The sequence below is a fragment of the Myotis nattereri genome (assembly GCF_964212035.1).
Source record: "Myotis nattereri genome assembly, chromosome: 3".
NCBI classification, from domain to species: Eukaryota; Metazoa; Chordata; class Mammalia; order Chiroptera; family Vespertilionidae; genus Myotis; species Myotis nattereri.
The window spans coordinates 137,614,851-137,628,198 of NC_138077.1; the positions used below are offsets into that span (position 1 = coordinate 137,614,851).

The following is a 13,348-nucleotide window of genomic DNA, read 5'->3' on the forward strand; positions in this document are numbered from 1 at the left end:
ATGAATAGAAAGCTTTACTTTTAAAAATAAAGCTTCATCATGTGATTAGTTGTTTTTTTCCAATACAGTTCTATAGCTTGAATATTGTAATTAAAAAAAAAGTATTGGCTAGTGCAGGATGATTTAATAGAAGATAGCCTCTTGCCCTTACCTAACCCTAAAGATATATTTTTAAAGCTAGTCTTCATTTTAGGGGGTGCCCTAGAAACACAAGACTATATTTTTGTTATGATAAAATGTGTCCAAATAACTATAAATGTGATGACAATGGTAGTAATGTACTTTGGAAATTGACTGTTAAACACATGCTTATACTTAACTATCCAATAAACTATGTCTTAAAACCAGTTTGCTCTCCCACGTCATAATGACAAATGACAATGCCATTGATCTCACACTAGTAAAGGGAATAATTTGTCCATTTTGTCTTGAACTGTGTTTGTATCTGTCATAGTTTACTTAAATATTATATAGCTGCTGTTCACCCCAACCCCTATTTTGTAAAATCCAAAGAAGTTTTGGGCTTTTTCCCTTCTATTTTTTCTTGGCAGAATATATAAGACCCTTCTGTCCAGAAGTTAGATTTAATTGTTGATACTTCAGAAAGGCTATTGTAAACAACTGAGATTTTCCTGAAAAGATTCTATAATAGCATTTTTAGGTAAGTCTTTCATATTAAGCTAACTTTAATTACTATTTCATGGATGGCAGGCACTGCTACTTGCTCTAAATATTTGTTTAAGCACCATGAGCAGGACTAACACATTCTGTCCTTTCCGCTGCAGATGCCCCACCATTGTTGGTCAGTCTGGGACTTTGACACTCACCACGGTCCTGCCTGGCCTTCTATGACACGTCACCAGACAGAACACAGATCGGAGGAACTGCTGGAAGTGTGAGGAAAATCCCTCTCCCAGTCACTAACCTCTCCGCGTCAGTTTTCCGTTCACCAAACACACAGTAACAACAGTACTTACGGCATCTATTGCTGTGAGGCTTAAAGGAGATAATAAATATCATATGTTGGGAACAGTGCCTGGTACATAGTAAACCCTCAATGAATGTTGGCTGTGACTATTATTGTTTACGCTGCAGGGACATGAGAAACACAAATGTGAACAATCAGATTTGAAACTAATGGCAGAGGATTAAAGACAAACAACTGCTGTTTTAAAACCTGAATTAGACCGTCTGTATTCTAAAACACACACACACACACACACACACACACAATCTGTACCAATTAAATACGATCAAGTTGAAAGGGGATATAAATTACAGTTTTTCTTCTTCAAAACAGACAATAGTAAAATACTACAGTCAGCTCACTATACACAAAAATCATGAACAGCAGCTTTTCATTAAAGTTTCCAATATCTTACTCACTTACTGACGCTAAGAACTTAAAGAACGAAGGTGCAGAGGGCTGTGCACCGTCCCTCGCTCTCACACACACCGACTGCTGTCCTCCAGGCCAGCTGCACAGGCATCTTCAGAGCAGGCACAGAAAGCACCTTTGTAAGACCTTCTGCACACACGCTCCTCTCCATGTCTCCATTAGCAGGAGCATTTTCCACATGGAGACAGCGACAGCAGGTCATCTGTATTCAATCGAATCCTGCAAACACGGTGAAGTGAGTACTTTACAGCTTATTCCAACTCTTCAGCATTTTCCAGAATTAAGTACAATAGCAACAGTAAAAACCATACCACAATGAAACCTACCAATCCAAACAAAACCACGAAGAGACAAAAATCCACACCCACTCCCCCACCCCAGTCCAATTCTTGGTATGCCCTTGTGTTTCTACAGTAATACTGCTTTCTGCACTCTGCCTGCCTTGCTGGGCTGGACCAAGGTATGAGAAATGCTGGAGGCAGAGCCCCAGTCACTGTCCACGGTTATAGTACAATGTCAGGTCAGCAGGTGGCAGGCCAGGTGGAAGACCAAAGAACAGAGCTGTGGGAGTTTTCAGTGTGCTTATGAAACAGGACAGAACGGCAGCACGTGGCCTGGTAGCCAAGGGGAGTATGGCACCAAACTTGCAGTCAAACATATATGTACACAGGAAACAAGAGTGGACAGCAAAACCGGTCAGTCATATAGAAGTTCTTTGGTTATAAAGAACGGCATTCTGTAACCTTTTCTGCAGAGGGATTTGCAACCTCGTTCTTAGGCAATGAAATGTCTCTCATCTGCTCGTGTATACGAGGTCGCCCAAGGTGCTTTGTAACAAAGTCCAGTACCTTCTGATTTCTACAAACCATTTTATCTGCATTTTAGTTCTGTCTGTCCCAGAACAGACATACTATAGATACATTTCATATACATAATATATATTATTTATAAAAAAAACCACATTAGAGTATTGACTCCAGATTCTACAAGTAAGAACTGATTAAAATTGTACAAGAATAAGTCTGTTTGACTCTGTGGAGGTTTCTACACCGTGCGGTGTGTAGTAAGTGCAAACAAAAATACTGCCACTTAATGAATCCAGGACTTTTGGTTTCCTGGCCTTTTGGAAGAAGCAGAAGCTGTCGTTTCACCCAGGTGGCAAAGCTCTGCTGCTGCTCCTCGCTCAGAGGGAAGAGGTGGTGGCCCAGGTAGTGCATGGCTTCTCCATGCTGGTGTGAGGTCCTGCTGGGTGCAGCATGTTTTAAAGATGAGGCTGGTGCTTTTGAGGAAGACCCCGGACGAAGGTGCTGGGGCCTGCGGAGGAAGTGCTTGCTGTCTTTCACCGCGTAGTCGAGGTCCTGCTCCCCTGGAATTCAGAGGCTAGTGAGTTCAAGCTCCAGTTCCCACCTGCCCTCCCCACCCACAGGGACCACCCTCAGCCAGACGCACCCACCCTACACAAGGGGCTCTTCCTACAGTGGCCCACAGGATTTGGTTTAAGATGGAATCCAGTTCTAAAATTTACAGTATACAAGGGAGAAACCTGGCCCCCAGGAGGAGCTTCCAGGAAAGGTAATGGAAAGCAAGACCCAAAGTTAAAGTAAAAAATTGTTATTTCTTTGCCCACATACTAAGTCATATCAAAACAAAAGTGAGAACAAAAGTCAAACTTTAATACTTAAAAAGTTCTCAAACTGTTACAATGTCAAAGCAACTTACGAAAACTAAAATAACAAAAATAGTAGGGCAATGAAGAAAAAGAAAAATCACCATAATCTCACATCACTTTAGTACAACATATATTTTCCTAAATTCCACCTTTAATCCAAGTATCTGGCAGGGACACAGTTCAGGAGACTTTCAAAAGCAAAAAATGAGGCATGCTTCCTGTTTGCTGGGCAATGAAATGAGGGGGTTGTTGTCTCTCTTCCCTCTTCTATGGGCTGTGTCTCCCAGTGCAGCCCTCAGACACCCTGCTAATATTACTTCAGTGGAGGGGTTTGTGAAAACTTATCCTCCAGGATCCATCCCAACAGAAGGAAAATCTTAGGTGTGGAGGGCAGTGGCTCCTGGGAATCTGAATTTTTAAGAGGCACCCTCGCCCAATACCCGCAAGGGATTCACTGCACATTTAGGTTCAGAAGCACTGTTCCTGGGAAGAATTATCCTGGGCTTCTTGTTCAAGCCCTTCCTGGAAGAGGGACTGGAAAGCTGATGTAGGCCAGCAATGCAGATTCTGCTTGAAGGTCAGTGTAGAGGAAGTTGAAGACTTTTGAGGCAACAAGTGTTTGGTTTGTAAGAACAGTTATGAGTAACTTTATTATTCTTCTTAAGTTGGGGAGAGAAGTTCCAAACTTCAGTTGCTCAAGCAATTCACCTGTACTTCCCCAAAGCACCTTTTACCCAATGGACACCTAATGACCACATTTCAGCAATTCTACGATGCATGTTATTTCCCCCAACATTTAACATCTCTGAAACTGGATTGTGTTTTACAACTTCTGATATGATGTAGTTTAATTGGAAGCATTTCTTCTTAATGATACATAAAATAATGGTATATCTAATAAAAGCCAAGAAATCACTAATTTGATGAAATATGCCAGACACTACCAGAATTAAACATTTCAGGGAATGAATGAGGCTGACTGATCCTTATCCACATGAATGCTTCCTTCAACAAAACCCACATGCCAGTTGAAAAAGCCACTGTTCCTATGTATTTCCTAGTTCGAATCTGAAATTATGCAAGCAAACGTCTCCCCACACACAGACGCTGGGCAGGCAACGTGGGCTTGCTCCCCAGGGGGGCCCATCTTCCCTGTCAGAAATGTCAAAAAGAATCTCTCCTACTAAGTACCCAGCTGAAGGGCCTCTGGGGGTTGGTGCACAATCAGGTGCGTCACTGAGAGCACAGAACCCAAAGGAATGCCTCTAGAATTTATTACCTGGTCATCCTCTGCCAAGGAATGCGGCTGGCCAGGGTCCTGGGGCTCATCTGAGACGCTCTCATTGTCCATTTTATTTGGTAGGTTCTTCCTACTTGAAATCTCTCCAGCAGCAGAATCTGTCAGAGCCTCAAAATCATTCCCGTCTGATGCTCCCATGAACTCTGTGAAAGAGTGGTCCTCGAGGACGTTTGTGGTGTGCTCCACGGTCACCTCCCGGGGACAGAACTCCCGGGCGGCGTGGCCGTTCCTGCTGGAGCAGGCATCTTGTTCTGGACATGAGCCCGTCCTACAGGACATTTTGGAGTTTTTCTCAGGGATGCTTTGGGATGATGGGCTCCCTTTGGCTAAGGCACTGTGTTCCTTGAGTGGCACCATAATGATCTTATCCTTTACCAAACCTCTTTCTAGCTCTGTCAACTCTTTGTTTGAGGGCGGTCTGAGATCGTGCCCAAGCGATAGTCCAGAATGCTCACTGGAGTCTGTGTCTTTCGTCGGAAGGGCTAGCTGATCTGAGCTGTCACTCGAGGGGACCACCATGTCGGACAGAGTGGCATTGGAGGCACTGTGGGAAAAGTAGCCACTGGTAATACTGCTGGTGGTAGGGCTACGGGATACTTCTTTCTCCAAGACCCTTGAGTTCATCAAATCTACTTTAGAAGAAAGCCACTCTTTGTTCTCCAAGCTGGCATTGTAAACACTGAAGTCAGCAAACTCCACCGGTACATAAGGCTGTGAGCCTGCCAGCTTCCTGTTAAGAGCTTCCAGGTCACTGTCCTCCTCCTCAGAGTCCTATAGAAGTGAAGCAGAAGTCAGCCATTAGCTCCTTCGAGCAACTGTACTATTCAGACAGGTTGTAATCCTTCACTGCTACAGGCGTGCATGCTTAGTGTTTATCTTTTTCCTTTTCTTTCGAGCTTGGTTAAATCTTATCAACAGTATGGACACAGGTACCTTGCTCTCAGAAATGTGTGAACACAAACCCATTATCTCCTAATATGAAGATTTATTTCTTCTATGTGCATGCCATGCTAATTAGAAACTTTTGCTCCCCTGGTTTAAGAAAAAGGTTGGAACAAAGTGCAGTGGACTTGAATTAGTTACTTGCGATTCGTCTTCAGCTGGGATGTTGTTCCTTCTCTAATTAAAGGAGAGAGGAAGAGGGACAGTGAGGGAGGAGCTGCTGCTCTACTGGTTCTTACAATCCTTGCCTTGGGAAGCCAGTGCAGATAAACCGTAAGGTGATTTGTGAAAGGTTTCTGAGCTATTTTATGGTAGAGAGGGCAGTAAAATAAGGCCCCGAGAGCAAACTAAGAACACAATCTCCATGCATTCTCAGGACTATACTAAATATTAGAAGGCTGTAAAGTACTGGCATTACCTTTCCAGAGGTTTGGGGAAGCATGGATAGAGGATTTGGTTAGAAGGTGAGGAAGATAAGATTCAAATGGAAAGCTCCTTTGTCAAGCAGCTTTAGAAGTCTGCTTAAAAAAGATTGGTAAATATGCAAAAGTGGGTGTTATCAACTCCCCAATCTCTTTCCCCAATGAATGATTCTTTTATATTTTGTGGAAAACAATGTAAAACATATGAGTATATTACATTCAAATAAAAACAAATGACATTACTATCTAGTCCTTTCTAATTAACCTTATAAACATTTCGTGACATTGCAAATATTCCTTTCCTCTTTTAAAATGACTTTCATTCAACATTCATCTAGCACCCTCTATGTGCCAGCCATTGTCCCAAGAACTGGGAATACTAATGTTGAGCAACAATCTTGGACACTGCCTGGTGGATGGAAATCTCCTGGAACCAAACATCAACCTTACTGATCAGAGTGACACTTGGAGGGGATGAGGGGGGTGGAAAGGGGCAGAGAGAAAGGGTGCGGAGGAGGAGGAAGACCACACCCCACTGATATAGCAGATGGTAGTTCACAAATCAACATAAATTTCATCTACTGAATTTTATTGTAATATTTTCTTTTAAATCTCATTAGATGCTAAATACCTCAAACTAATTTAATACTCTTCAGCACGTTTTAGTTTTAAAAATAACTTGAATATAAGTTATTTAAAAGCATCAGCAATCTTAATTCCTTGGCTATTAATTAAAGGTGAATATCAAATATCAGTGATAAAGTTCCAGAAATTAGCAAAACATTTTTTGGCAACACTAATCTCTTGCCATTGTATCTTTAGCTGAATTCTAAATTAAGTGGCACTGCTAACCAATGTGTGGAGTAGAGTGTTCTTTCTCCAGGGTTGGGGGAGTGTTTGTAAAGGAACAAAGAATGGGAATAATTGTCTGGATCAGTGGCCTTTGTCGGTGTTTTCTAGATTCTTCACTTAACTTGTTTAGATTCAAAACTGAATTGCAAGTGTTTGTATCTCCTAAATTTCCTTTTAACTTAATCAAAGAAATATAACTCCCCAAGCCCAAGTATCTTTACTAAAGAGTTAGCTGTTGCGAGATAAATAAAATTTGGGGCTCTTTTTATGCCTGAAGTTATTTCTTCTGAGGACTGAGGAAAGGCCTGTCATTCTGAAATACAACAAATGAAATATTCAATCACAAATCTAACATGTAGAAACAGGTGTACATTTGCCAAACTCACAAAGATAAAAAAAATTAGTTGTAAAGGATTAGAATGACCTTGAGTAAAACTTCAGAGTCTACAAAAACCCCAAGATGTTCAGTTCAAATAGAGATGAGTACATAGTTCTGCACTTGGGGTGGGGCTGGGGTGGGGAGAAAAGCTAAAGCAGCAGGGACAACTAATTACAGAAAAAGAAAACCGAGTATGGAGGAAATATTTAACACATAAAAGGAGACTGAAAGTTTATCAAGTTCCTGTCTTCAAAAAGAAAAGAGAGGACTGAATTGTCTTAAACTGTATGTTAAGGAAATTTGGTTACGTAGACTTTTTATTCCAGAAATATTATTTATCATTGCAGCTTAAAGAAGACTAAATTAAGCACATCCTACTATGTCTTAAAGGCAAGAAGAATGAAAACTGTACCTAAAAGTGATCATGGAATTAAGTTCTCAAGCTTCTCCACAGCTACAGTCTTCATGATTTGATTTTTGCAGTTTATTTTATGCAACTGAAGCTTACATATAGAAAAAATATCTTGATTCTAAGAAGGAATCAAAACCCACATAAAGCAGTGACTCTGCAAGGAGTTTCACGTGTTAAACTCATTTTCATTCCCACTCTAATTGTCTCTGCGTTGTTCATCAGGGAGACGGTCTCGGTCTTCAGAAAGACTGTACCAGCCGAGGACCCCCAGTACGTCTGTCCGTGGTGCTAAGAGATGGGCAGACCTTTCAGAAAGTACAGCAGAGGAGTGGCTGAAACTGCACTATCTCTGGGGTCACAGGGGCCAGCCCCATTCTGCTGAGGGACAGAGCCTTTGTTCCTACATCTCATTAACTGTGAGACCTTGGGCCAGTCACTCAACAAGTCTTTTGTTTCTTCTTATGAAAAATGGGAGAAATAAGCCACATGCTGTGTATACAAGACCTGAGAGAGGGAGAAATGACTTCCTTGCTGCTCTTCTCTCTGCTTCATGACTTAGACTCAGAATGCATACCATTGCCTTTATCTTATTCATACATGACACAAAGTACTTGTATTAAATGATAACAAAATTCTGCTTTAAAGGACCAAGCATAGCTATATTCACTATATTTTTTTGTGAAATTATAGGTTACTTTGGTAATTACATGGGCTAAAAAATAAAAGGAACAATGTCTCAATATTGCTTCTCAAAAATGATTTCCAACTCCCTTGGTGAGACTGAACCATTGATTCAGTCTCTCATTTTTCAAGAGTGGAAAAAGAAAGTGGATTAGGAACAAAGGAAGAAAGCAGTATATATCCACTTATAAGGGGAGAAATAAACTCTTCCTAAAAAGAAACTAGAATCTCAGGTCAAGCAAGTGATATCCTTAAAGTCTACAAAAACATCCTGGAAAAGCTGCTATCTGAAATAAAATAAATAGTTCAATAGCTTCAGAGGAGAGCAGAGGCCCATCTCTCAAGTAAGATGGTACCTTCGAGTCCTGCTCAGTGGACGAGAGGCTCGCTGCTGCTTGAGACTTCCTGGGTCAAGAGAAGCTGGTTCCAGTCTACCCCTGCTAGCCAGAGGTCCTGAGGTAGGTTTTATTTTAAAAACATTAAAGTATAGAAGATAACTATTAGGCAAACTCTGAATACAGCGGAACTATCTGCTGGGCAGCCCAGAAGGGTCATTCACTTGCCTTTTAATGTGTTCTACCCAAGTGTACCTGTTGTTGAAATGAGTTTCAATGTAGTGCCTGTGCGCCATGTGGGTAAGGGCCGTGTCAACAAACAGATCCAATCAGCCACAGAGCCAAGAAATCTGAGGGTAACAAAGCCACCTGGCCTTTCTAGCCCGCGCTGCAGCCCTTATTAATTAAGCAGGGGGTGGGCAACCAAGTGACTGAGCAGCTCATTAAGATTCAGAGGAGCAGCTGCTGTTGTGCACGCTCCTCTCCCGCAGGAACTGGATGGGGACTTGGGGCTAGAGCAGTGGTTCTCAGCCTTGGCTGCACATTAGAATCACCTGGGAATCTTTTTAAAATCCTGATTTCTGGGCCCCATCTTCCGGAAATTCTGTTTCTTTGTTACTAATGTTGTGGCCCCACCCCATAACAAAGAAACAGAATTTCCGGAGGATGAGGCCCAGAAATCAGGATTTTAAAAAGATTCCCAGGTGATTCTAATGTGCAGCCAAGGCTGAGAACCACTGGGCTAGAGGGACAGGGAGAACACAGCGGCAAAGGCAGCAGAGAAGGACAGAGAGGAGAGGGGGAAATGGTGCCTCTTCTCCTTCCCTCAGTGCACAGGAGGAATGAGAAGGTCATTTCCTAAGATCCCCTAGCACTCCAAGCATGCAGCAGAGCGGCCAACTGCATATCTGAACTAGTTAGTTTCACACGGTGTGCATTAGCAGCATATTCCAGGACTGTGAAAGGGCCTCCCATAATGAGCCTCTGGAATGGATCTCCCGTGGTGCAGCAGGGAAGGGAAACTGCCCACAGAGCAGCCCGCACACAAACGTCAACGCCAAGCAGCCCCTCTTGCTCAAGCTGCTTTCCTTTCTCAAAGTCTAGGAAAAGCCGCTCGAGAGTGAAAGCCTAGATGCAAAATTAGAGAATTCTTTCCAGGTCTGTCAACCCAGTTGTTTTTGTTTGTTTTTTTAAATAGAAGTTTCATTTATAATCCAAAGTACCTGGTATGCAGTGTTTTAAAAACAATTTCTCAAATTTGTAAGTTGAAAACCAAGTGCTGGGGAATGAGGATTTACAGGTAGAGTTCCAACCTACCTGTGGTAAAATATAGATAAGCCACCGGGAAGCGAGACTGACACCAAGGGATGTGGAATATGTTTGGAGAGCAAATTTAAAAGGCTATCCGGGATGCAGAGATGATGATGATGAGTGGGGATGATGGACTGGAGTGTGGCTACAAACTACAGAACAATCTTGGCAATAGCATCGAGCAACATGAAGAAAGCTTGCAAACACACCCACAGCTAGATGCATGATTACTTACTCCAAGTAAGTGCAATTCCTCTAGGTAGATTAACTTCAGAATCTGGCCAATACGTACAGGCACATCAGAAAGATTCAATATTAGTTAAAGTGATCTCTTTGTTACACTTTTTATAAAGTCTAGAATCATGAAAAGTGCCTTTCCCCCTTTTTTCTAAGCAAATTTATACTAAGTAAAAAAAAAATAAATTCAATTAAGTAGAATAAACACTTAGGAAAAAAACACAGGTCACAGCCATGTTCATGCAAAATTTCATTACCGATGGTCACATTTAAAAACAACAGCAACAAAACAAAGACCCAATACATATCTTAATTTTTTTTTTCCTCAAGTATTTGGATGACCGTGAAAGGGCCTTAAACCCACCACCAGGCAATATGACAGAAACGGTTCCAGAACTTACAATCTTCTTCTCACGTTTGCTATTGTGTTCTACTGGCATGCTGCTGCCATTGCTTCCTGAGGGGACAGTGCAGCCAGGGTTATGTGCCTGAGATGGAGACATGCTCTGCAAAGGTTAAGACACACAGATGCATCACACACAGAAGATGGTAACAGCCAAATTACATATTAAATACGTGCACGTTAGAAAAGCGATGCAAACACCGTTATTACATGTGAGTAGTGCAGCAAACAATTTCAGAGGCTCGAGTTAAACTACTAATGAAATCTGACAAGACTACACAGATTCTATGGCAAATAGCATAATTGGTTTTATCAAATTAAAATAAAGAGAGTCTTTAATATTTTCAAAAACACCCCAGGAACATCTCTTTCTCACTTGAAAGATAAAAAAGACTTTGAAAATCCATAGACACAAAGAAAACAACAGCAATTACAACAAATTAAAAAATGACCCTGTGTGCTTGAGGAAGAGATATTCCAGAATAGGATCCATGAAGTGATCATACAGGTATGTCTACATGCAGCATCCAACTTGTTAATGCAAACTGTTACTTCTCCACAGGCAACGTGATTGATTCTTTCCTATCGTATATGGTACAGACAAGTCAAGCATTTACCTCCTGGCTTAGAAGAGGTCTTGCTTCAAGAGCTATCCTTTTCTTATGCTCCTCTTTTACAGGCATTAGGGGCTTGAAAAACTTTGGTGGCTGAGGAGAGAATGCTTTAAAGGGGCTGACGGTTAAGGCATGAGGATTCTCTGATGTACAACCTGGGGAAGACAAAGTCATAGGTTTATAGGCACAGAGCGCTTTAACCAATACATAGGAAGCAAGGTATAACCTAGCCTCAGGAGTATCTGGTGTAACAAAGACATTAATATGCTAATATATGGCTAAGCATTAACACAGAGGTAGAAAAGAATGGAGATACAACTACAATACCCAAAAAAGTCTTCAAAGAAATGAGAAAACAAATTTTCTACCCTTTTCAAGATCCAGCTTAAGCGCCACTTACCATACCAATTTAGACCCATGCTTATTTTGTTTCTCTGAATTTTCAGAGTTCTGAGAATGCACATGCATTTTAGCACTTTATCATTTAATATCTAATTTTCTACATATCTCATTTCCAAAATTAGATTTTAAGATCTACAAATGATACCTTCTTGTATTTTTCATTGCATATAGCAAGTAGAGGCTCAATAAATAATGAATGAATACTGTATAAATTTTCTTACAAGCCCCCTTTTGCCTCAAGCCTTCTCCATATGACTAAGGAAGGACAATTTTCTTTCTGGCTTTTACTCATTTCTTTCATTTTTGGGTCTCTTTTCCTCCTATATTTTCTCCCCAGCTCACTAGTATAATGGTACTTAAGTAAAATACAAGGTGTAAGATAACAGAACTGATTTGTACATCCACAGAATGCTGTTCCCATCAGGGCACTGAAAGATGATAATACTTAGGTAATACTGTTGTCACTGATTAAATTACTTTCTGGTATCATTTTAAAAATTGGTTAGGAATCAGAGACATGTTCTCCTAAACAATCCTTTAATTTGAGTACAAAAACATGACAGAAGTGGATATTCTTTTGGGGAAGAATGAAGTCTAATCATAATGTAATAAGATTTGTGTATATATCTCAAAACTGATTTCCAACTCAGGAAATGATGTATGAAAAATGATTTGAAAATTCTAAAGTGTTACACAAAAGGCCTATTATTTGAATGATACACTGCATACAAAGCAAAAAGAAATAAAATAAGTGAACATATGTTCCATTCAAGAAAATAGTTTCAGATTATCTAGCAAACTAGAATTTCAGCTTTCTATCTTATTATTTGCCATCTATAAAATAATTTTACTCCCTGCTTTTCCTGAGGAATTATAAAGAAACTAGTGGCCCAGTGCACAAATTCATGCACATTGAAAGGAAATTAATTAGAAGAAATACTTTAATATCACTATTTGCCCTTTCTCTATAATAGAAGTGTTAACCAAATTCACAATCAATGACAGATCAAAACACATGCATGTGATTGGCGCCAGCGAGAGCTTTATACTAGTTTGTATCGCTCATGCATGAGTCAACTTAGCCTTTTATAGATATAGAATAAACTTGCTTAATTAGACCTGCTTTCTGATTTAGCTAAACTTTTTCCAGCCCAGTGAAGCACCCCAACTTCTCTTTCAGGTAATTGTGAGCAACACAGCAGTAAATATCAACATGAAGCAGATTATTATTGTAGATTATGCAGGGTGAACAAAGGGTAAAATATTTAACTGCAGCAGTTTGACTATATTCTGCGCAGTGAGAAAACCTGAAGTCATTCTAAGGGTCCACCATTTCTTACTTATTTTCAGTCGGGTCAAGTTTCTAGGCTTTCTAAGTATCCATTTTCTGGCTAATGAAAAGAAAATAGGATCCCACCGAGTCTCTTATCTACCTACTCCAGGACTTCTGTGAGGATCAAATGAGATGAGGCCTGGGAAAATGCTTCACAGACATTTGGTTACAGTGTAAAATGGTTCCACCTGGCTCTGAAGCAAGTCGTGTTTCTGGGCTGAAGAAACTGTAAAGCGGCTAGGAAGCTGGGTGTTGCTAGGTGACATCATTACCTGGATGGACACTTAGCATATTAGCCTCTTATATATATAGATAACGTAGAAAAACAATCTCACCACTACCTTCTTTACTCCTTCGAGGTGACTCCCTGGGTAAAGTCCCATAACACGCTACATCTTGATAACTGGAGCTGTAGTCAGACATGTCTAACTGGTTCTCTGGCCAACCCTACAAGGTAAAATGTGGGTTAAGCTGTAATAAAATCCCTCTGAAGTGAAAAATGAAGCCTGATTTGAGGGTTTTTTTTCTATTTTTTTTTAATGGGATGGCAGTATGTACTTTTCTCTATTTTTTATTATAAAATATTTTAAACATATATTAAAGTCCTAAATATGACCAGTACTGTCATACAAGTACAAGGTATACTTAGAGTGAATA

The 13,348-nt window shown here is 40.6% G+C and overlaps 1 protein-coding gene across 1 annotated transcript in view; it reads right to left on the reverse strand.

The window, feature by feature from the left end:
- Positions 1-1,625: 1,625 nt before the first annotated feature.
- Positions 1,626-13,348, reverse strand: part of KIF13A (kinesin family member 13A) — a 209,267-nt gene continuing 197,544 nt past the window's right edge. The window contains exons 34-37 of the mRNA XM_081087734.1: positions 13,027-13,138; positions 10,960-11,111; positions 4,348-5,139; positions 1,626-2,765 (exon numbers count right to left, since the gene is read on the reverse strand). Of these exons, the coding sequence (XP_080943860.1) occupies positions 2,739-2,765; positions 4,348-5,139; positions 10,960-11,111; positions 13,027-13,138 (1,083 nt within the window). The 3' untranslated portion in view covers positions 1,626-2,738. The remainder of the gene's footprint in view (positions 2,766-4,347; positions 5,140-10,959; positions 11,112-13,026; positions 13,139-13,348) is intronic.